The sequence below is a fragment of the Chiloscyllium punctatum genome, chromosome 22 (assembly GCF_047496795.1).
Source record: "Chiloscyllium punctatum isolate Juve2018m chromosome 22, sChiPun1.3, whole genome shotgun sequence".
NCBI lineage: Eukaryota > Metazoa > Chordata > Chondrichthyes > Orectolobiformes > Hemiscylliidae > Chiloscyllium > Chiloscyllium punctatum.
This window is the reverse complement of record NC_092760.1, coordinates 82,618,939-82,644,703: the sequence shown is the minus strand read 5'-3', so window position 1 is coordinate 82,644,703 and position 25,765 is coordinate 82,618,939. Positions and strand designations below refer to the sequence as shown.

At 42.8% G+C, this 25,765-nt stretch overlaps 1 protein-coding gene across 5 annotated transcripts in view; it reads left to right on the top strand.

Annotated features, from left to right (window-relative positions):
* Positions 1 to 25,765, top strand: part of ano3 (anoctamin 3) — a 573,601-nt gene that overhangs the window by 535,547 nt on the left and 12,289 nt on the right. For all 5 annotated transcript variants that reach the window (XM_072592732.1, XM_072592727.1, XM_072592730.1 and 2 more), the window contains 4 exons: positions 2,891 to 3,043; positions 12,911 to 13,058; positions 16,763 to 16,843; positions 19,645 to 19,750. In XM_072592732.1, coding sequence (XP_072448833.1) covers positions 2,891 to 3,043; positions 12,911 to 13,058; positions 16,763 to 16,843; positions 19,645 to 19,750 — 488 coding nt within the window. The remainder of the gene's footprint in view (positions 1 to 2,890; positions 3,044 to 12,910; positions 13,059 to 16,762; positions 16,844 to 19,644; positions 19,751 to 25,765) is intronic.

Below are 25,765 nucleotides of genomic sequence, written 5' to 3'. Positions count from 1 at the left end.
CAGTCCAGGCAGCATCCTGGTAAACCTTCTTTGCACCCTCTTCAAAGCCTCTGTATCTTTCCTATAGTAGGGCGACCAGAACTGGACACAATATTCCAAGTGTGGTCTCACCAGGGACTTGTAGAGCTGCAGGAAAACCTCACGTCTCTTAAACTCAATCCCCCTGTTAATGAAAGCCAAAACACCATATGTTTTCTTAACAACCCTATCCACTTGGGTGGCAACTTTGAGGGATCTATGAACTTGCACACTCAGTTCCCTCTGTTCCTCCACACTGCCAAGAATCCCGTCTTTAATCCTATATTCAGCATTTGAGTTCGACCTTCCAAAATGCATCACTTCGCATTTATCCAGGTTGAACTCCATCTACCATTTCTCAGCCCAGCTCTGCATCCTGTCTATGTCACACTGCAGCCTGCAGTAGCCCTCTATACTATCGACGACACCTCCAACCTTTGTGTCATCTGCAAATTTACTAACCCATCTGTCAACCTCGTCATCCAAGTAATTTATAAAAAGTACAGAGAGCAGAGGGCCAAGAACAGAGCCCTGCAGGACACCACTCAACACTGACCTCCAGGCAGAATACTTTCCATCTACAACCACTCTCTGCCTTCTGTCAGCCAACCAATTCTGAATCCAGACAGCCAAATCGCCTTGTATCCCATACTTCCTGACTTTATGAATGAGCCTACCATGGGGAACCCTATCAAATGCCTTGCTGAAATCCAAATACACCACATTCACTGCTCGACTGTTGTCGACCTGTCTTAACACGTCCTCAAAGAACTCAATAAGATTTGTGAGGCATGACCGGCCCTCACAAAGCCATGCTGACTGCCTTTAATTACACTATGCCTTGCCAAATAGTCATTAATCCTATCCCTCAGAATTCTTTCCACTGTTTAGTAGAACACCATTCTGTCAGTTTCATTGACCAGGCTAGTCACTTGACATAGATCTTGCCTCTTATAGAATCCCTACAGAGCAGAAAGAGGCTATTTGGTCCATCGGGTCTGTAACTACCCTCCCAAGAATAACCCATGGAGACCCACCTTCCAACACCATCGCTGTGGCAACTACTTTGTAGAACACCTCCGTTCTCTCCACAAAAATGACTTTTAGCTTCCAGATGCCTGCCACTTCAACACACCAAGGTGGCCTCTGGTGAATATCTATGTCCCTGACTGACTACAGTGTTCCAGTGAAGGTCAGTGCAAGCTGGAGAAGCATCATCTCATTTCCTGCTTGGGGACCCTGCAGTCTTCAGGACTCAATATTGAGTTCAATAGTTCTAAAGCCTGAATACCTTCTTCCATGTTCTTTACCCACCCTCATGCATCAGGCCCTATCAACTCATGGGCTGTTTCAGCAGAGTCAACCCTTCTCACCTACTTATGGTCCCCATTATCAGCTTTTCACCTTCTGTGACTTATAGTTATCCATTCCTTTGTCTATTTGACTGCTTTTCTCCCATGCTTTGCTCTGTCTCACTTAGTCTCTCACTCCTTTACCTTCTCCCTCCACCCCTTTGACGATACGTGCATTGGAGGTGGTGCAGCAAACTATCACTATCGTAGTCCCGGTAATAGGGAGTTGTCCGATAATGAGAGGCTGAGTAAACTGGTTCCAAATTCTCTGGAGTTCTGGAGTTTCGAAGAATGAGAGATGAAACGTCATGTGATTCTGAAAGGGCTTAATAGGGTAGACTCTGAGCAATTGTTTCCATTGGTCTTTTCTCTTATCCATTCCTGGGATGTGGATATCTCTGACTAGGCCAGAATTTATTGCCTCTCCCTAATTGCCCAAAGGACAGTTAAGAGTTAACTACATTGCTGTGAGTCTGGAGTCACATGTAGGCCAGACCTGGTAAGGATGACAGTTTCCTTCCCTAAAGGACGTTACTGAACCATATGGGATTTTCCAACAATCAACAATAAATTCATGGTCATCAATAGATTCTTAATTCCACATTTATACTGAATTCAAATTCCAACATCTGCCATTGGATTCTAACCAGGTCCCAAGAACACTACATGGGTCTCTGGCTGAACAGTGCAGGGATAATATCACTAGGCCATCAGTACCCCTTATTGAGGAATCTAAAACATGGTTAAGAGGCTGAAGGTTTGCATTATGAAAAATGCCAGAAAGGCTGGGACGTTTTTCACTGAAGCATAAGAAATTGAGAGGTGACCATCAAGGAGTTTATAAAATGATGAAAGATGTAGATAGAGGTAGTTGTCTTTTCCTTAGGACAGGGGATTTCAAGACTAGGGGGCGCATTTTCAAGGTGAGACAAGAGAGATTTTAAAAAGACATGAGGGGCAAAGTTTTTACACAGAGGGTGGCTCGTGTGTGGAATGAACTTCCTAAGGAAGTGGTGGATGTGGGTACAATTACAATGTTTAATCGACATTTGGATAAGTACATGAGTGGGGAAAGTTTAGAGGGATATGGGCCAGGTCAGGTGGGTGGGAGTAGTTTAGTTTGGGATTGTGTTCAGCATGGACTGTTTGGACCGAAGGGTCTGTTTCCATGCTGTATGACTCTATGACTGAGATAAGGAGAAATTACTTCACTCAACAGGTGTGAATCTTTAGAATTCTCTATGCTCCATCATTGAAAGGATTTCAAGTTGGGGCAGACAGACTGCTGATCCCTCAGGGAATCAGGGTGCATCCTGAGAAGTAGAGTTAAAATCCAGGATCAACCTTGATCCCACAACAAAATAGCAGCATGGAGGGGCTGAATGGCCAATTCTGCTATTGTTTCTTGTGATCAATGCAAATAGCACAGATTCATATATTCAATGTGTTACTAGTTGAATGATTTGTGTTAGTTTTTGATGATATAAACAGTGCTAATTGTGATTCTCATTTCCATCTAGTTTTACAGTTTGGCTTCACAACGATATTTGTTGCTGCCTTCCCATTGGCTCCACTCCTTGCTCTCCTCAACAACATTATTGAAATAAGGCTGGATGCTTACAAATTTGTCACACAGTGGAGGCGACCGCTACCTGCAAGAGCCATGGATATCGGTAATTCAGTCAGAGCCATAAACAGTAATGTCCCCATGTGGCAATGTGCCATGGATATCGGTAATCCAATCAGAGCCATAGACAGTAATATTCCCATGTGGCAATGTGCAATGGATATCGGTAATCCAATCCGAGCCATCGACAGTAATGTCCCCATGTGGCAATTTGCCATGGATATCGGTAATCCAATCAGACCCATCAGACAGTAATGTTCCCATGTGGCAATGTGCCATGGATATCGGTAATCCAATCAGAGCCATAGTCAGTAATGTCCCCATGTGGCAATGTGTTGCTCTCCAAGATACAGAATGAACTGTCACCTTTGTATTGTGAAGATCTGGTAGAATACCTGTATCTCCTCCTTTGTTAAAGCTGCTGCTGAACGTTTGGTTTCCCTTAATTCTGCAGAAGTCTAAATGTCAGAAGACTTTGAATGTATCTATCAAACCGAAGGAGCTTTCTTCCACTTCCTCATCTGGACAGGAAACCTGAGTGCACTCCCTCACTCTCCCTCCTACTATGTTGGCATTCTGATGCTTTCCTCTTCTAAAATGTTTTGAGATGTTTCCCATTCTTACTAAATCCCTAAATCCTGTCCGTGTTGAGGTCAAACTTCATTATTGCAGCTTTGTATCATTGCGACATGACCAGTGCGCTATTCCTTGTTGCTTCCTAATTTGTGAATCTGACTCCGAAAGCCTACACTTTATAACATCTCAGCATAACTACTTTGTGATTGACTCTGTTCTCTCTGACCATCTTCAAACCTGAATTCTTAAGTGACTTGGTTCACTGCCTTGGCTTTCCAGGAAATGAGTGCCATTAGATTCTTTTCAATTATTGGTTGATTTGTCCATCAATCTAGACAAAAGAGAAAGGGGAACAGTGCTTCCTGGTTTTCCATGTAGATTATTTTAGATTAGATTAGATTAGATTAGATTATACTTACAGTGTGGAAACAGGCCCTTCGGCCCAACAAGTCCACACCGACCCGCCGAAGCGCAACCCACCCATACCCCAACATTTACCCCTTACCTAACACTACAGGCAATTTAGCATGGCCAATTCACCAGACCTGCACATCTTTGGAGTGTGGGAGGAAACCGGAGCACCCGGAGGAAACCCACGCAGACATGGGGAGAATGTGCAAACTCCACACAGTCAGTCGCCTGAGGCAGGAATTGAACCCAGGTCTCTGGCGCTGTGAGGCAACAGTGCTAACCACTGTGCCACCGTGCCGCCCATATTTCTGACACTATCTTTCAAGTGTGTGGTGTCTCACTGATAAATCTTAAAGGACTCCAGCTGCCTAGATTGTAGAAGCCAAGTGGTGCTTTATAGAGTATTCTAGTATATTTTGAAAGTAAAGTTTAAGGATATCAGACAGAACAAAATCTCTCCAAAGTTCAAACCGACTCAAAAAGATTGTGCCTCTAGCACTATCTCCAGATCAGGAAGGTAGGAGCTGAAATAGGCCATTCAGCCTCATCTGCCTGTTCTATCATTTGGTAAAATTACTGGCTGATCTGAGATGCAGCTCGTACCATTGATGCTCACTTTGGCTCAAGAGTGAGAATTGGAAAAGTTTAGGGAAACAGTTCCAAAGCTAATGATCCAAGTGCAGTCACCAATCGAGCAGATAAGATCAGGGATGCTAAAGAATCCAGAAAAAGGGGAATACAAATCCAAGTGGGTTGCTGTGCTGTAGGAGACTGCAATGATCAAGAGAGATTTTAGCACACTAATCTGGAGCAGGAATCCTGCACTTCCCCTCTCAAGCCCCTTCCTCCATTCAATAAGATTGTGTCTGATCTGATTACTCCTCATTCCCGCTTACTCCAATAGCCTTTCACCCCTTCACTTATCAAAAATCTGTTTATCTCTGCCTGAAAAACAAATATTCAAGGACCCTGTTTCTGTTGCCTTTTATCCAAAGAGTTAAAGTCAAGGCCGCGAATGTTAAAATTAACTTTGTGCTTAACCAGGAGCCACCATAGGTTCAATGAACAAGGGTGAGAATTGAATGAGATTCAGACTGAGCTTGGATATCGACAGCCATGATTTAGATCTCCTTAGGTTCATGGAAGATAGAATGTGGGGGATGTGGAGTGAACCAAAATTTCATTTAGAATAACTTCCAACTGAAGCCTCAGATAGCGTCTCGGACTAGTATTGCTCCAAAACGTAGAATCACTGTGATATGGAAGCAGGCCTTTCAGCCCAAGTAGACCATACTGACTCTCCGGCAAGCATCTTAACCAGTCACACCCCTCCACCCCCCACACTATCCTCATAACTCTGCATTTCCCTATTGGCTAGTCCATCGAACCTGCACATCATTGGACTGAGGGAGGAAACCATCATAGACACAAGGAAAATGTGCACACTCCACACAGGCAGTTCCCCAAGCGTTGAATCAAACCCAGGTCCCTGATGCTGTGAGGCAGCAGTGCTAACCACTGTGCCACCATACCACATGTCCAGCGGTGCATTGCTTTCTGAATCCTGCACCAAGGTCTCAGCCTGGATTGTATGTTTGTGCTCTTAACTTAGGTTCAGACTAACTATGTGCTGACTCAGGGCCAATATTTACTCAGTTAATTTAGTAAAGCAGCAATGATATGATGGGACATGTGACTTCAATGTGCTGTCGAATCGCGATGTTTCTTTGAAATCAAACAGAGCCTATAGTTTAAATTTCTCAAAGTTTAATTCTCTAGAACACAACTCTGGAATCACAGAATTTCAGAGCACAGATAAAGACCCTTCAGCCCATCTAACCTATCCCTGTCTATAAATGCTCACCAAACTATTCTCATCCCATTTCCAGCACCTTACCCTTAGCATTGTATGTTTGGCATCACCTGTGTTCATAGTGTAATCATTCGAGCTGAATTCCAGAGGTGTGTGAGGATGCTGCATTAATAATCTATCATATGCAGAAAAGTTGCTCACCCACCTGAACGAACATTTGACTATCTGTAAAAGAAAATGAAAAAACTGTGGGTGCTGTAAATCAGAAACCAAAACAGAAATTGCTGGAAAAACTTAGCAGGTCTGACAGCATCGGGAGAGAGAAATCAAAGTTAACATTACAGTTCCAGTGACCCCTTCCTCAGAACCAGTTCCTCTGAGGAAGGGTCACTGGCCCAAAATGTTAACTCTGATTTCTCTCACTTACACTGCCAGACCTGCTGAGCTTTTCCAGCAATTTCTATTTGACAATCAATTCCTGCTCCAAATTCCTACATCAACCATGATACAAATTGTACCAAATTTTAATGCTCATTTATTTATTAATTTATTGTATTTTAGAAGCTCTACAGTGTGCAACCAGGTCCTTTGGCCCCACAAGTCCACACTGATCCTCTGAAGAGTGTCCTGCTCAGACCCATTCCCCTACATTTACCCCTGACTCATGCACCTAACCTACATATCCCTGAACACTATGGGCAATTTATCATGGCCAATTCACCTAACCTGTACATCTTTGGATTGTGGAAGGAAACCCACACAGACATGGGGAGAATGGGAAAACTCCGCACAGTCTGTCCAAGGCTGGAATTGAACCTAGGTCCCTGGTGCTATGAGGCAGCAGTGCTAACCACTGAGCTACCATGCTGTCTCGTCTAGTTTAACAAGCATTTCTAATTCAAATGTAAAGAACCTTTTAAAACAGTATTCTTAAAGGATAGTGTCTAATAAAAGGAAAGAGAACAATGACGGAAGACCATAAGCATGTTTCCCAATTTCAACGAAACTTGATCTTCGCAGCACATTGTCAGAAAATCCAAAAGAAGCCAAAAAACATAAAGCATTTGTTTATCCTCCCTTTTAATACGCACAAATGAAGATTTACGTAAAGTTGCTTTCTGATTACAGCTGCTTTGTGCAGTTTTACTAAGGAGTGCAGTTAGGATCAGTTAGTCTAAGATGACCTAACATAATCTGGTAAGTAATAGCTGTTACACATTTCCAGTGAGATAGCCCAGTCAAACCAAATATGTCATTAATTAGGAGCTATTTTAGCTGCTGAAGGTTACTGTTCAGGCAAAGTAGGATAAAATCTAGTGGTTACTTGAACCCAGGCCTTTTAGAATCTAAATGCTATTTTAAATGTGTAATAGCCTTCAACTCTACAAATGCTAATTCCTTTGAGAAAGCAAGGACTGCTGAAGCTCCAATGGTGGTCAAATTGTTTTTTTGGCTTAAACATGGAATAGGCAACAGTGAATCTGCAGCCTATTTGACAGTCTGTTCAATTTTTGCATCTTGTATGAAAGAGAGAAATAGAGCAAAGGTTAAAATCAAAAGCTGCTATTTGGAGCAGCCAAATTTGTTGAACCCGATGAATTTTCTGCAGCCTGCATTTAAAGTTTCAATTAAATTAAAGGCAACGGGATAAGCAGGCTTAGAAGGCATTTGGGAAACTCACCTTTATTTATCGAGTCATTGAATACAACAGCAAGGAGGTTATGACGGAGCTGTGTGTAATGTTATTTAGGCTGTAGGTGGAGTACTCTGCACTCCTGGTCATCTCCATATAGGAAGGATGTGATTGGAGTAGAGAGGGCACAGGGGAAATTCACCAGGATCCTGATTGGCCTGGAGCGATTTGGCGAAGAAGCAGGTGTCGAGGCTATGCAAGTTTTCCTTAAAGCAGAAGGAGGAGACTTGATTAAGATATCCAAAATTATAAAAGGCATAGATAGTGTAGATAAAGGAAAACTTTTTCCCATTATTATAGGGGTTAATAAATAGGTGGCATACATTTAAGATAAAGGGCAGAAACGTGCTGTCTGAAAGTGCAATAGAAGCAGGAACCCTCAAGACGTGTGAGGAGAATTTAGATGATCGCTTGAACCATCATAGAATAGAAGGTCACAGGCCAGGTGGAAAAAACTGGGACTAGGAAAGACAGGTGATTGCTGGTGATTGCAGGCATGAAGGCCTCTTCCCGAGATGTAAACTCTGACTTTAAAGCATGATGCCACACACAGGTGCCATATTAAATGACAACTAAAGATATTCCCTTCTTCAGCTGCACGGCTGAAAAAATGTAATTAAATTGTTTGAATTTTTCCAGAATGTTTTAATGAGAATTTTGTCCCTAGATCCATGAAAGCTTGCATTTCAGTTTAATCTTGATCATTTGTAATCCACATTTTGGGTTTCCTTGCATTCTGCAGTCTTGGGCAAAAAATCATCAGTTAGGATAATTGACGGGATGGCTGGCTTGTCATGCAGAGTGATTCCAACAGTGTGCGTTCAGTTCCTGCTTTTGTTCTCAATGTATTGGAATAATTTAGAGTTGACTATAGGAGTTAGTTGTGTCAGTATTCCCATTCAAATTTGGAAGAATGAGAGGTGACCTTAGTATGATTCTTGATAGGATCGTTGTGGAGAGGTTGTTTCCCAGTGTTGGACAATATAGCACCAGACAGCATCATCTCAGAACAAGGAGTTTCTGACAGAGACGAGGAGGAATTTCTTCTCTTAGAAGGTGATAATCTGTGGAATTCTTTACCACAGAGACCTGTCAAGGCTGAGTAGACAAGATTGAGATAAATACGCTTTTAATCAGTAAGGGAGTTGAGCATTATGGGGAAAGTGCAGGAAAGTGGAGTTAAAGATTATCAGATCAACCATAATCTCATTGAATGGTGGAGCAGACTGGATGGGCAGAATGGCCTATTCCTGCTGCTACGTTTGATAGCGTCAACCCATCTGTGGATATGAGGTGAGGACACATTCAGCTCAGGAAGAAATAATCTGTTGATGCTCAATTGTGTGAGGAATGTTAAGATTGAACTCTTGGATGTGATAGCAAAAGTCTTGGCTCTTGACTACTACATGAAGTTAATATATTCAGGAAGGAGGGGAAAAAATAACATTGTCAGGTTATTGCTGTCGTGCCCAATTCTGAACCTTTTTTCAAATGGCACTGTTTATATGGCAATCATGTCCAATGCTTATGGATAGTGTGAGGCTACCTGGCTGTGCAGACATTGGAAATCTCAATGTTTTAGTCAGATTCTGGAGGAGTGAATACGTTGTATTTGAGCTTAGCATAGCATCATCCAGCACAGAAGAGACCCTTCGGCCCACCAAATCTGTGCCAACACTTTCCAACACTTGTCTCATAGCTTTGAATGTTATGACACTGGACATTGTGAAAATTGGATGGATGAACTTCGAGAGAGTTGGGGGAGGGGGTGTGGGGATTGGTGGGGGCAGAGGTGAGTGTACTGGCCAAAAGAGAAAGTGCTGGAGAATCTGACGGGCTTAAAGGTGGATAAATCATCCTGATTAGACTACGCCTCAGGATTCTGAAGGAGATAGCTGAGGAGATTATAGAGTGGTGATCTTTCAAGAATCATTGGAGTCAGGTAGGATCCAGAGGACTGCAATACCACTGTTTAAGGAGAGGGTGGTGAGGGAGGAAGCAGAAGACAGGAAACTTTATACTGCTTAGTCTAATCTGAGTCATTAGTAAGATTTTAGTGTCCATTATTAAATATGAGATTGCAGAGTACTTGGAAGTGCTTAGTAAAATGGGAAACACAGCTTCGTCAAGAGGAGGTCATGCCTGACAAATCAGTTAGAATTCTTTGAGAGGTAAAGAGCAAGTTAGACAGTGGATGTGATCTGGAAAAGCGCAGCAGGTCAGGCAGCATCCAAGGAGCAGGAGAATCAACTGCGAATCCTCTTGCAAGGATGCCTTCCTTGAAGAAGCTCTCTTCCTCCCTCTGCAAGGATTTCAGTGAGTCCCTCTCTCACAGCACACCCCAGGTCATCTCCTCTGCCGATTCTCCTGCTCCTTGGATGCTGCCTGACCTGCTGCACTTTTCCAGCAACACATTTTCAGCTCTGATCTCCAGCATCTGCAGTCCTCACTTTCTCCTAGTGGATGTGATCTATTTGGATTTCCAGAAAGCCTTTGACAAGGTGCCGCACAGGAGGCTGCTAAAACGATCAGATCCCATGGTGCAACATACTGGCATGGATAGTGGATTGACAGACTGGCAGAAAATAGAGAGTACAGGATAAAGGGGTCTTTTCAGGCTAGCAGCCAGTGACTAGTGGTCCACAGGGGTCTGTGTTGGGACAACAACTATTCAAGTTATACATCCACAATCTAGATGAATGAACTGAGGGTGTTGTTACTAAGTGAGCAGATGATACAAAGATAGTGGATGGAATAGTAGTGTTGAATAAACATAGAGGCTACAGGAGGCTTGTAGATTGGGTGAAGAAGTGGTAGATGGAAGACAATGTGGGTAACTGTGAGGTTATGCACTTTGCTACAAAGAATAAAGACACAAAGTCATTTCTATGTGGGAAAATCTTAAAGACAAAGGGTCTTTGGAGTCCTAGTTCAGGGTTCTCTTAAGGTTAACATGCAGATTCTTTTCAAGAGAGCTATAATACAAGAGCAGAGTCATACTGCTGAGGCTGTATAACGCTCTGATCAGTCGACATTTGGAGTGTTGTGAGCAGTCTTGGGTGCTGTATTTTTGAGACGTTGTGCTGGCATTGGAGGGGGTCCAGAGGAGTTTTACAAGAGTGATTCTGGGAAAGAAGAACTTGTGATATGAGAAGAGTTTGTGAACTGTGGTACTTGATGGAGTTTAGAAGGATGAGAGAGGAATCTGACTGAAACTTACAGAAGACTGGGAGGATTGGATAGAGTGGACCTGAAGAAGATGTTTCCACCAGTAAGAGAGACTTGGATCTGAGGGCACAGCCTCAGAGAGAAAGGACAGCCCTTTAAAACTGAGATGAGGAGGAATTTCTTCAGAGAGTGGTTAATCTCTGGAACTCATTGCCACAGAGGGCTGTGGAGGCCAAGTCATTGAGTGTACTTAAGAGAAAGATAGAGAGTTTCTTGATTAGTAAGAGATCAAAGATTATGGGGAGGAGGAAGGAGAATAGAATTGAGAAACATTTTAACTATGATTGGATGGTGCAGTAGACTCAATGGGCTGAATGGCCTAATTTTGTTTCTATACCTTATGGTCTTTGGATTGGTATTGGTTTTCTATATTTATGGTTGCTGCATTAAGCTCCATTTTGCAATTTGTAAACAGGTACTATAAGTAGATTTTCTACTGTACTTGTCCAATAGCACACAGGAATAGGCCTGTTGTCATCTCCAGTATGTGCTAATGTTATCCTTCACCAAATATTAACATGAATTTTTCTCCAGCAGAATATTTTACCTGATGTGACAATGCTTATGTTATTCTGTGTCACATCAGAAACTGAATGAGGATATTATAGCATTAAATAATTCAATAACCATTTATCAGACATTAGTTTACCATTAACTATTGTACACAACCATTACATGGTTCAGGCACATCAGTGTCTGGGCTAACATTTAGCTGGTAAGTTACACAGAGTGGATAAAGAGTGGAGCTGGAAAAAGCACAGTCAGTCAAGCAGCATCAGAGGAGAGGGAGAGTTAAGATTTCAGAAGTGATGAGGGGTTCTGACCTGAAACATCGACTCCCCTTCTCTGATGCTACCTGACCTGCTATGCTTTTTCCACCTCCACTCTTCATTCACTCTGATTCTCCAGCACCTGGAGTTCTTACTATCTCCAAGTTACACACATCAGTTTGGATCCCACTTGCCAACCTCTGAGAAAAAGAACCGGAAATGATATCACCCACCTTAACAAACCAAGACCCATAAATAGAAAGCAAAACATAATACCAGCATTCGCCCGGAGGCTGACTGATGATGTTACCTTGCATGGTGATGGAACATCTGAGAACAAATCTACCAGCTCAGCGAGCAAACTTACAGCCATGTTATAATGAGCATGTCACTTAAAGATATATTGACACACTAACCATGAGGCATAACGCAACAATTTCTCTATCTAATTTTACTTTGCCAATCATTGATCAGTATCGCAGGATTTTTGTTTTCAAGCAGCTGTACAGTTCCTTTTTAAAGCGATTTACAGTCCTTACTTCAACAACAATTTAGGTATCTCATTTTCTGGCTTTCTCCTTATGTGGTCCTTTTCTCTAATTGCCCCTTCAATTATTTCTGTCCATGACTTCATAGAGTTTACGGTCGGCCACGTTGGAGATGTTAATGGCAATCTACGCACAGGTGTTAGATTTCTGATCAAGAAAATTGTGACTAATTTCAGTAGCACTTTACGAGTCAGGCCATCAAAGTGAGGACGCATAAGATGAAGCTGAATTTTTAAACCATTCAGACTTTCAGTTTAAAGTGGGAGAATTGAGGCCTGTAACTTGGAACTTTCCATGCAGGTGCTGAGCTTGCACTTCAGGCCTTTGAAGGGCAGGTTAGCCAGATGAATGGAATTTTGGTTGGTCACATCTGTGAATAAATAAAGTTGTCTTACTGTAATTGCACTGTCTAGCTTAACCAGCAGATGGTATGCTTTTGAGACATTGAATGTTCCCTGATTAACTGACATGTCCAAAAGCTAAATTGTTTTTCATCAACTCATTTAAAAACCTTGTTCTGTTTAAGCAGTAGAGTCACTGCCAGCAGCAATGCACACTGACGAAAGGTTTGGTAGCAGTCTGCTTGTTGGCTTTAAAAGGATTGATAATATATAAGTTGTACTGTATGTACAAAACGTAGCATCAGATGTGGACAAAATGTTCTTTTAGAAAGATGACAATCCAGATTATAGAAGACGAGAGCAATAACTATCCAAAAGAAACAAAAAGATTATCTTTAACACACGAGCCACGTGAATTTACTGAAAAGTGATCACTTCTTTTGCCTGCGGTACAGTAAGGTTTTATGCATTTTTCCTTCCCTGCAGGAAATATCAGAAAAGAAGATTATTATAGACTGTGTTCTCTTCACTAGGAATCTGGTATGGAATTCTGGAAGGAATCGGAGTACTTGCTGTGATCACCAATGCTTTTGTGATTGCCATAACCTCAGATTACATCCCTCGCCTTGTCTACGTATTCAAATACGGTCCATGTGCAAATCAGGGATACATACAGGAAAAGTATGATCTTTCTCAACTTTTCTATTCAGATCCAAGTCTGAAAAAACCCTCATTATGTTATGTGTGCTTTCAAATGATTGATAGGTGGTTCATTAAAAAGGGATCAGTCTTTTCAAAGTTTGCCAGCAGTGAATTTGGGAGCTCAAGAAATGTTTCCTATACTTACGAGTGATAATTTTATATTTTCCTGCATTGTGATCTAACCTGCATACAAATAAACTTTCAAACAGAGTCAAAAATGGAATCTATTCACAACCCAGGATCTGAATGTACCGTCATTGAAAATCAAATGTCGTGTAATATTTTGCTAAATTGGAGACAGTATGTAGGTTGTTAAAGTGATTGGAATTTCTCTGCAAAGGGATGTCAAACTAGAATCCTATGATCGTCACAAAACAGAGGGAGTCCACTCAGATCACCATGGAAACAGGAGAAGTGGCAGCAGACAGAGGCAATTCATCCTTCAAGGCAGCTCTGTCATTCAATGGTGCCATGGGTGATCATCTATGTCAACACCATTATCCTGGACTAGTCCCATAACTCTGAATATTTTGTCTTAATATGGGGAAATCCTTCAATTTCAGCCTCGAACATACCCAATGCCTGAGCCCCCATGGCCTTCAGGGTGGAGAACATTCCAAAGATTTATCCCCTGCCGAGTAAATAAACCTCCCCCCTCAGTCTGAAATGGACTGTCCCTTAGACTGTGTCCCTTGGTTCTCAACCACCCACCACTTCCCTGATCCAGGTGAAATATCTTTTCTGCATCTACCCTGTTGACCCCTGGAAGAATCTTGTAAATTTGGAAGAGATCATCTCTTATTCTCCTATACTCCAGAGATTATAGGCCACGTGTCTTTAATCCTTCCTCATGGAATAACCTGTCCATCCACGATTAGATGGGTGAACTGCTGTTGTTCCACCTCTGGGGCTAGAATGCTTTTCTTTCAGCAAGGAAACTAAAACTGCACACAGTATTCCAAATGTAGTCTCGCCATGAGACTCTATGCAATTTCAGTAAAGCATCTGTATTCAAAACATCTTGTCATGTAGGCCACTGTAACATTTTGGTGCAGTTCTGGGCTGGCTCTCTGAAGGAACAATTCACCTACTACCACGCTCCCTAATATTTTCTCAACCACGCCTTGCACATTCTTCCTTTTCAGATGATGATCCAATGCTCCCTTGAATGCTTCTATTCAGCCTCTCTCCACCTCATTGCCAGTGTATTCCATACTGTCACCAGCCGTTGTGTGAAGCTGTTGTGTCACCATTTTGAATGTAGGGAGTGAGATACAGGGGGACCCGAATTAGAAACGTCCGTACTTATGAATGCAGTCCCACACATTGTTGTAATTTGAAGGACCCAACATACAGGCATTGTGTTCCAATTTGTGTATAAATTGACTTGAGAATGGCTAATAGCGGAATTTGAATTCAATAGAAAAATCTGGAATTAAGAGTCTAAAGTTGACCATAAAAATTTCATCAGTTATCAAGAAAAGAAACGTATTTTGTTCTCTAATGTCCTTTAGAGAAGGAAACTGTCATCTTTACCTGATGATGCCTACACGTGACTCCAGGTCCGCAGCAATATAGTTTGATCTTAACTGCCCTTTGGGATGGGCAATAAATGGTGGCCTAGCCAGCGTCACACTCATCCCATGAATGAATTTTTTAAAAGTGGACTCGATAATGGAACCGTTCACCACCCTGGGTCTACCTGTGAATAAGATTTTAGAATTATTGCTGCAGGAAATGTGATGTTATGATGATAAAAGAGACATGGTTTAGAGAAGGGCAAGGCTGGGTGCTAAATATTCCTGCCCACAAGCTGTTCAGGTAAGACTGAAAAGGAATAAAAGTGTGATGGAAGAAAGGGTGTTCAGGGGTAGTACTGTTCAAAGATAGCACTGCAATCACTTTTTTCACACTTTCTTTGGATATTCCTGGAAGAGGAAAACACAATCTATCAGAGTTGGCTTCCTGCTGAGATGGGGAAATCAGTCAGCTCCTTGTTTTCTCTTCTTACCATCTCTCGCTTTCTTTGAAATTTTCCTGACTTTCTAAGGATGGGACTTTCTGGAGATACCACTTTGTCAGACAACACTGAACTCTTTTTTTCTCTGTCAGTGGCAAACCTCTTTTCTTTTTGGAAAAAAAGAGCACATTTTAGGATTAAACATTTTAAAGGAACATTAACGATACTCTTGTGTTCATGACAAGACCACACTTTTGCAAGAATGATCTGAGAAAAAAATGCAACAAAATGTTAGCAGCTGGAATGCACTGCCTGACTAAGAGTGTGGTGGATGCCTGGTTCAATGAAGCATTCGTCCTCACCCTGAATAACTTCTCTTTCCAATCCTCCCACTTCCAGTCCTCACCCTGAATAACTTCTCTTTCCAATCCTCCCACTTCCAGCCCCGGCCGACCCATTGTCTCAGCCTGCTCCTGCCCCACCGAAGTCATCTCTGCATACCTCGACACGGTCCTGTCCCCCTTAGTCCAAGAACTCCCCACCTATGTTCGGGACACCACCCACGCCCTCCACCTCCTCCATTATTTTCGTTTCCCCGGTCCCCAACGCCTTATCTTCACCATGGACATCCAGTTCCTGTACACCTCCATCCCCCATCACGAAGGACTTAAAGCCCTCCGCTTCTTCCTTTCCCGCCCTACCAACCAGTACCCTTCCACCGACACCCTCCTTCCACTGACTGAACTGGTCCTCACCCTGAACAACTTCTCTTTCCAATCCTCCCACTTCCAGAAGGGCTGATGCCCAAAACGTCGATTCTCCTGCTCCTTAGATGCTGCCTGACCTGCTGCGCTTTTCCAGCAACACATTTTCAACTCTGATCTCCAGCATCTGCAGTCCTCACTTTCTCCTCAATGAAGCATTCAGAAAGGAATTAGAGTGTCACCTGAAAAGGAAGAGTGTGCAGGGTTAATGGATCAAAGTGATTGTTCATTCAGAGAGCTGGTGGACACAAAAACGGCTGAACGGCCTCTTTCCAAACTTTAACAAATCTGTGATTTGTTCCTTCTCCCGGCAGGTACCTTATATCCGAGACCTCTGAATCTCAATCCTACCAGCAGCTTCTCCTGGTCTACTCTGGCCAAACCTCCCATGGGTTTTAATCAAGCTTCCTTTCTCAGTGTTACTTCATCAGGAAAAGCAGTCACACCTTCACCAGCCTGTCAACATAACTGGAGTTCCTCATTCGTGTAGCCATTCTTGGGAAGCTGCTGCATTTTCAGTCTCTTTAAAGACCATGAGTGTTTTTCTGAAATGAATCTGATCCTAACCAGTCATCAAAAGCTGTAGCCACATACTCCCCTGAGGTCTGAAATATTCGCAATCTTACAAATGTGCCTTGGCCTACTACGTAACACAGATTAACTCAATGTATCACACGTAATCAAAGGATGCCCCACACTGTTTTCGGATGGAAAGACGCAGACTAGGAAAACATGTGTCAGTAAAAATTAATGGATTAATATAAACCTTTAAGGGTTAAGATCTCAAAAGATATGTATTCCAATGTTGTTTATTAAACTAGCCAGGTAATCAAGATGCATAATGAGACCTGAGTAAATCCCTCTGGGATTTGAAGCTTGTGGACAGTTTACAGGCTAATGTGTAGTGTAATTGGTATTACTTTTTCACAGATACCTGACATCTTCCAATTTTCTTGCAGATGCTTGACAGGCTATGTAAATGGCAGCTTGTCCTTCTTCAGCATGGCTGATTTTGACTCAACAGACAAAGGCTACTGCAGGTGAATATAATTCTGCGAAAGGAAGGAGACTGCACTGTTACCCCTAAACCACCCACACCTCAGTGCACTGCAATCTTCAGAAAAATACATGGGCAAATAAATAGCACCCAACATGTAATCTGGAACAAGTTACTGAAGGTTCATTTAGCAGTTGTTCAATTATGTAGCACTCTTGCCCATCACCACTGATTTGCTGCTGGTCCTCTGTCGCAGATACTATCGAATCCCTATAGTGTGGAAACAGGTCATTCGGCCCAATAAATCCACATTGATCCGCCAAAGAGTATCCCACCCAGACCCATCCCCCCCATAACCTATCACCCTTCCTTTCCAATGGCTAATGCACCTGAACACTATGGGTAATTTAGCATGACCAATCCACCTAGCCTGGACTGTGGGAGGAAACCAGAACACTTGGTGGGCAACCTGCAGTTGTTGTTGGTAGCCTTTCTGTGGTAACGAGAAGTGTAAATGGATTCCATGGATGGGAGGTTGGCTTCCATGATGGTCTGGGCTGTGCACACAACCTTCTGTAGTTCTTACGGTCCTGGGCAGAGCCTGTTCCAAGTCATGATGCAGCCAGACAGTATGCTTTCTGTGTTGCATCTGTGGAAGTTGGTGAGGGTCCATATGGACATGCTGAATTTCCTAAATTCCTGAGGAAGAAGAAGTGCTGTTGTGCCGTCTTGACTGTCATGTCTACCTGGAAAGTCCAGGACAGATTGTCAGTTATCGTCACTCCAATGAACTTGATGCTCTTGACCCTCTCCACCTCCAATCTATTGATACAGATGGGGGTGTGTCCTCCTCCTTTCTTTCTGAAGTCAATGATCAGCTCTATACTTTTGCCAATGTTGAGAGAGAGGTTGTTATCATTTCACCATGTCGGCAAGCCCTCTATCTCCTTCCTGTATTCTGATTCTTCATTGTTAGATATCCATTCTACAATGGTGGTGTTGTCAGTGAACTTGTGGATGGCGGTTGTTCGGAATTTAGCAACACGGTCATGGGTGTACAGGAAGTACGGTGGGGGGCTGAGGACACATCCTTGGGGGGCTCTAGCATTGAGTGTTATCATGGAGGAGGTGCAGTTGCCTATCTTCACTGATTGTGGTCTGTGAGTCAGAAAGCTGAGAATCCAGTTGCAGAGGGCAGGGCCAAGACGAAGGTCATGGAGTTTTGAGATCAGCCTGGAGGGGATTGTGGTGTTGAAGGCAGAATGGTAGTCGATGAGCAGGAGTCTGACATGGCTGTCCTTGTTGTCCAGGTGTTTCAGGGATGAGTGCAGGTCTAGGAAAATGGTGCCCACTGTGGACCTGTTACATCGGTAGGCCAATTGCAGGGAGTCGAGGCAGGTTGGAGATTGGAGCTGATGTGGGCCATGAGCAGCCTCTCGAAGCACTTCATGATTATGGAGGTCAGAGCCACTGGGCAGTAGTCATTACCGTATGTGCTTTCTTAGGTTTGGGGATGATAGTGATCTTCTTAAAGCAGGTGGGGACTATAGCTTGTCGGAGGAAGAGGTTGAAGATATCAGTGAATACCTCTGCCAGCTGGTCTGCACAGGATCTAACTGAACAGCTGGGGATTTCATCTGGGTCCATTGCTTTCCTTGGGTTGACTCCCAGGAAGGCTAATCTGTTGTCTGCAGCGGTGACGGTGGGCACAGGTGCATCTGAGGCTGTTGCGACAGGTGACACCATGCCACTGGCATTCTGCCCAAACTAAGCATAGAATGCATTGAGTGCATCCAGGAGGGATGTGTCTTTATCCACTATCTTGCTTTCTTCGTTTTGTATTCTGTAAATGTTGTTTAGGCCTTGCCATAGGCAACGGGAATATACTTGGTTGGTTTGGGTCTCTAACTTGGTGCAGTACTGCCTTTCGGCATCTCAGATGGCTTTACCGAGGTCAGATGTGGATCTCCTGTATGGGTCTGGGTCATCCGACTTGAATGCTACACCTCTGGTCTTCAGTAGGGAGTGGACTTCTCAGTTCATCCTGGGTTTCTGTTTGAGGAACACCCAATTGACTTCTCTGGCTTGCAGTGCTCCACGCATTCGATAATGGGGTCCATGACGGTGATAGCCTACTCATCGGAAGTTTTCCGCCAATATGGTCCAGCTCACCGATTCCAAGCGGTCCCAGAGTGACTCTTTCACAGTCTTGGATCAGCCTTGTATTTCTTTCCGTTAAGCATCCTCCTGTTTCAGCTTCTGCTTGTAAGCTGGGAGGAGGAACAGAGCACCATGATCTGCTTATCTGGAGTGAGTGTGTGGGTGGGGGGCGGGGGGGGGGCGGTGGGGTGGAGTGGTAATCATTTTTGCTAGTGGTGTAGCAGTGGTGCAGGATGTTCAGTCCTCTGGTGGGGCAGGAGATGTCTTTGTGGTACTTTAGCAGCATCATCTTGAGGTTGACCTGATTAAAGTCACCAGTTGCAATGAATAAGGCCTCACTTAATATTTAACTGGACTTTATACGAGGAGTTAAGTAAGTTAATGATTGAAATGACAGTATATGCGAACAGATTTACCCTCATTGCAGCAGCAAAATCCAGGCTATTCTTCCATAATTGCAATGATATTCCATTTTCTTACTTATCAGTAGGATAGAAACCTGACTTATAAAAAAGCACAAACTGAACAATCTATTATCAGAGGTAGGTCAGGATTTAAACACAGGAGCCAATAAAGGCATCCTGAGTGCAAAGTATATGCTTATGCTCTTGTATATGCTCAAACAAACAGAATGGATAATCATGAGTGTTAACATTTGATTTTTCACATTTTCTTTGCTTCAAGGTACAGAGACTACAGAGCTCCACCATGGGATCATGATCGATATGAGTTCACTTTACAATTCTGGCATGTTCTAGCTGCACGTTTGGCTTTCATCATCGTGTTTGAGGTCAGCCATGTCTGTTTACACCCTTACATGATTGAATAATATTGTTTGTGAGTTCACTGTCTCTCAACACGTTTGAGTAAACCATCAGTGTCAACTAACGGAAAGTTACAACATGAAATGGAAAACATTTCTGTGAATATAGTATAAAACTAATTGGAGTAAAACATGTTGTCTTTATTGTGTGATTAGAAGGAATTTGGGGTCTGTGGATCAACACCCCAGTGTTGGACTGTGGTGGACAAGATCATAAGTCACAAGATGCCAGGTTAAAGTCCAACAGGTTTCACATTTCGACAGTTCTAGATTTCAAGTAAACCTGTTGGACTATAGCATAGGGCTGAGTGATTTCTGGTCTTATCTAAGATGAGATTTCAGCACGGGTCAGGAATCCTTTATGCAAAAACCTTGGGACCAACTGTTTCTCGGATCAATTATGTTTTTAGTTTTTGAGTCCATTATGAATCTTTCAGATCCTTTTGAAAATATTTTGCTTAACCTGACTGGACCTAAAAGGGCTCAAACAGACTCAATAGTACTCAATAGCCTCATGGTATTATCGCTAGACAATTAATCCAGAAACTCAGCTAAAGCTTTGGGGAACCCAGGTTCAAATCCCACTAGGGCAGATAGTGGAATTTGAATTCAACAAAAAAAAATGAAGAATCCACTGATGACCACGAAACAATTGGCTCATTCATGTCCTTCAGAGAAGGATATCTCTCATCTTCACCTGGGCCAGGCCGATATCTGACTACATAACAATGTGGTTGACTTTCGGCTGCCACGTCAAATGGCCTAGCAAGCCAATCAGTACGTGGGCAGCTAGGACTGGGCAATAAATGCAAGCCAGCCAGTGATGCCCATGTTCCCATGAGTGAATAAACAAAAAGTGACCTATAGAAATGCTGAAATAACACAAAAAGGTGGCACGGTGGCTCAGTGGTCAGCACTGCTGCCTCACAGCTCCAGAGACCCGGGTTCAATTCCGGCCTCAGGCAACTGTTTGTGTGAAGTTAACAACAACTGGCTGTTAGCTGTCAATCATCATGAATGGGTGCATTCTCCATGGCAATGCCTGTCCTAGTCAGAGTCAACCAATTGGCTGTCTTCTCTCATGTAGCATAACCATTACCTTCCCATTGTGAAATTTCCTGTTAAATTTAAGAAAATATGTTTTGACACAATTACCTCTTTTCAGCAAGTTTTAACAAAAAAAGCATTTGTTATCCAAATATTTTCTGAACATATTTTGATGCCTTTTCTCTCTCAGTAACTCACATTGCGATTTTCCAAACAGTACATTTTAATTCAATATTAAAATAAATGATATGTTCTACAATTGTGATTAAAAACATCCATTTGATCTTTTTATGCCTCCCCTTCTCCCAAAACCCCTGACCTTGGGCTAGGTAAACGTGGTGCCCAAAATAGTTATGTATGTAAATGGGGGGGTGCTGCCCCTTTAAGAGAACTGATCAGGTGATCAGAAGGACAGAGCTTGGGTCCAGTCTAGAACAAGCTGTGGACATGTGAGCATTGTCAATAATGTGCTCCTGTTTGGATTTACCATTTGTCAACTGGTTCCAGGTTCCAAGGAAGCGCCAATATAAGGTTAAGTTGTCTATGGTTCCTAGAAAAAAGGCTATTGAGTAAAAGTAAGGGACAATACAGGTAGAAAGAACTGAGAACATGCGTTTCTTTCATTAGAATTAACATTAGAATTAGCTTTATTGTCATGTGCACTGGAATGAGTGCGTGATAAGTTTGCAATGTCGCTGCGTTTGGCACCATCTTCCGTATAACGTTATTCTAACTTGATATTGTTTTAACTTAAATTCTGAAAGCAAACAGAGACAATTTCAGAGAAATAGGTAGGAAGGGGAAGGAAGGACAAAATATATAACGATATAATGTAGAAAGAGGGATAGGATGTAAGGCAGGATTTCAGGGAGCTAGGGTGGAAGCTGAGAGCTAAAACAAACAGAATTGTTATGTCTGGTTTGTTACCCGTACCATGTGATAGCAAAGCAAGGAACAGGGAGAGATTTCAGCTGAACACATGGCGGTAGGGATGGTGCAAGATGGAGGGTTTCAGGTACATGGATAATTGGGGCTCATTCTGGGGAAGGTGGGACATTTACAAACAGGACGGTCTTCACTTGAACGAGAGGGGTACTAATATCCTGGATGGGAATTTGCTGGTACTATTCAGGTAGGTTGCAACAAGCTCAGCCGGGGGATGGGAACCTGAGGTGTAGTTCCAGTGCACAGGAGGATGAGAGTGGGGAGGACAGGGACAGGATTTCATGGTCTACTTCAATGCGAGAAGTATCCGAAATAAAGAAGGTGAGCTTGCTGCATGGATAGGTACCTGGGACTTCGATGTTGTGGCCATTTCGAAGACATGGATAGAGCAGGGTGAGGAATGGATGTTGCAGGTTCCAGGGTTTCGATCTTTCAATAAGAACAGGGGAGGAGGTAAAAGAGGGGGAGGTGTGGGCTTGTTAGTCAAAGATAGTATAACAGTGGCTGAAAGAACTTTTGATGAGGACTCGTTTACTGAGGTAGTCTGGGCTGAGGTTAGGAACAGGAAACAGGAGAGGAGAGATCACACCACTTGGGAGTCTTTTATAGTCTTCTGCAGAGTTCCAGGGATGTGGAGGAGAGGATTGGCAAAACGATTCTGGGGAGGAGTGAAAGGAACAGGATGGTCATTATGGGGGACTTTAACTTCCCCAACATTGACTAGAAATGCTATAACTCTAGTACGTCAGTTAGATCAGTTTTTGTCCAATGTATGCAGGAAGGTTTCCTGACATAGTATGTCAAAGAGCCATCAAGTGGGGAGACCATATTGGCTCTGGTATTTGGTAATGAACCAGGCCAGGTGTTTGATTTAATGATAGTGAGCATTTTGGAGAGAGTGACCATAATTCAGTTACGTTTAGTTCAGCAATGGAAAGGGAAAGGTGCATGCCACAGGGCAAGAGATATTGATGGGGGAAGGGCAACTATAACGTGATTAGGCAAGACTCAGGATGCATAGAATAGGGTAGCAAAATGCAGGGGATGGGGACAATTGAAATGTGGAGCTAGTTTAAGGAACAGATATTGTGTGTCCTTGATAAGTATGTCCCTGTCAGGTAGAGAGGAAGTGATAAGGTAGGGGAACCGTGGTTTCCAACAGAAATTGCATCTCTTGTTAAGCGGAAGAAGGAGGCTTATGTGTTGATAAGACAAGATGGTTCAGATGAGGCGATAGAGAGTTACATATCAGCTAGGAAGGATTTCACGAGAGAGTTAAGAAGATCAAAGAGAGGACATGAGCAGTCTTTAGCAGGTAGAATAAAGGAGAACCCTAAGACTTTCTATTGGTATGTGAGGAATAAAAGGATGACTAGGGTAGGAATAGGGCCAATCAAAGACAGAAGTAGGAAGTTGTGTGTAGACCCTGTTGAGATCGGAGAGGTGCTAAATGAATATTTCTCATCGGTTTTTACTCAGGAAAGGGAGAATATTGTAGAGAAGAGTGAGATATAAAATGTTAGACTAGAAAAGATTGAGGTAACTAAGGAAGAGGTGTTATGAATTCTAGAAGGAGTGAAAGTAGACAAGTACCCTGGGCCAGATGGGATTTATCCGAGGTTTGTCTAGGAACCAAAGGAGCCTTTGTCTTTGATATTTGAGTTGTTATTGTCTACTGGTTTAGTGCCATAGCACTGGAGGATTGCAAATATTGTGCCCTTATTCAAGAAGGGCAGTAGAGATGACCCAGGTAATTATAGACCAGTGAGCCTTACATCTGTTGCAGGAAAAGTTTTGGAAAGGATTATAAGAGGTGGGATTTATAATCATCTAGTAAACAATGATTTGATTGCAGATAGTCAACATGGTTTTCGTCAAGACAGGTCATGTCTCACAAACCTCATTGAGTTTTTTGAGAAGGTGACCAAGCATGTGGATGAGGGGAGGGCAATTGACGTGGTGTACATGGACTTCAGTAAGGGCTTTGATAATGTTCTACATGGTAGGCTGATGGAGAAAATGCAGAGGCATGGGCTTCAGGGTGATTTTGCAGTTTGGATTAGAAACTGGCTTTCTGTAGGAAGGCAGCGAGTGGTGGTTGATGGAAAATATTCAGCCTGTAGTCCGGTTACTAGTGGTGTGCCACAAGGATCTGTTTTGCGACCACTGCTGTTGTCGTTTTCATAAATGACTTAGACACAGGCATAGGTGGATGGGTTAGTAAGTTTGCAGATGAAACTAAAGTCGGTGGAATGGCAGGCAGTGTGGAAGAATGTTACAGGTTGTGGGGAGACTTGGATAAACTGCAGAATTGGGCTGAGAGGTGGCAAATGGAGTTCAATGCAGATAAATGTGAGGTGATTCACTTTGGGAAGAATAACAGGAAGGCAGAGTACTGGGTCAATGGAAAGATTCTTGGTAGTGTAGATGTGCAGAGGGATCTTGGAGTCCATGTACACAGATCCCTGAAGGTTGCCATGCAGGCTGATAGTGCTGTTAAGAAGGTATACAGTGTGTTAGGTTTCATTGGTAGAGGGATTGAGTTCCAGAGCTGTATTGTCATGCTGCAACTATACAAGATGCTAGTGCGGCCACACTTGGAATATTGTGTACAGTTCTGGTCGCCCCATTACAGGAAGAATGTGGAAGTATTGGAAAAGGCTGAGAGACGTAGGTCTGTTCTCATTGGAAAGAAGAAGGCTAAGAGGGGATTTGATAGAGACATACAAGATGATCAGAGGATTTGATAGGGAAGACAGTGAAAGTTTTTTCCCTAGGATAATGACGTCAGCTTGTACAAGGGGACATAACTATAAATTGAGGGGTGATAGATTTAAGACAGATGGCAGAGGCAGGTTCTTTACTTAGAGAGTGGTATGGGAGTGGAATGCTCTGCCTACCAATGTAGTTAACTCAGCCACATTAAGGAGCTTTAAACAATCCTTGGATAAGCACATAGATGATGATGGGATAGTGTAGGGGGATAGGCTTAGATTAGTTCACGAGTCGGCACAAATCAAGGGCTGAAGGGTCTGTTCTGCGCTGCACTGTTCTATGTTCTATGTTCTATGTTCTATAGGAGCATGGCATTGCTGGTCAGGCGAGCAATGGGTGGGTGCTGCAGATGCTGGAGATTAGAGTCAAGATTAGAGTGGTGCTGGAAAAGCACAGTAAGCCAGGCAGCATTCCTGATGAAGGGCATTTGCCCAAAACGTCGATTTTCCTGCTCCTTGGATGCCGCCTGGCCTACTGTGCTTTTCCAGCACCACTCTAATCTTGAGACTAGCATTTATTGTCCATTCCTCATTTTTTTAAGAATTAGAATCATTGCCCAAGTGTTAACCACATCTCTGTGGTGCTGGGGTCACATGTTTGCCAGATTTGTAAGGATGGCAGATTTCCTTCTCTGAAGTAGACGAGTTAATCAACAAATCTTACACAGTCACCATCAGGCCAAACATGTTTGCTCCAGGTTTATTCCAAAATCGAATTCGGATTTCATAATTTGACATGGCATGATTCAAATCCATGTGCCCTCTGAACTCACTATTATTCTCCATCCCAATTTATCTTATTAAAATGATAAGATGTAACTTATCTGGACCAGATGACTTTCCACCTTCAGCACTGCCAAGTTTCTAAATATTTCCACGATCTCTACTTTATCTGATCTAGAGAGATAATAGTGCAGGAGATAATGATAATCATTATCTTCTTTACTACTATGTTGGTCGCACATCCAATTTTCTCATGAAAGCTATTGCTAATTGAGATTAAAAAAAATTGAATATGCTTTCAGGAATATGAAGCAATTCGTGGAAAATAGAGACATTTTATCTGTCACGGTAAAAGCAAACATCTGTGGATGCTGAAAATGCAAAATAAAATCCAAACTTGATAGTTAACCTCAGCAGGTTATTTGGAGAGACAAATTCTGTTCAACCTGTTTCTCTCTCCACAACTGGCACCAGACTTGCTGAGTTTCTCCAG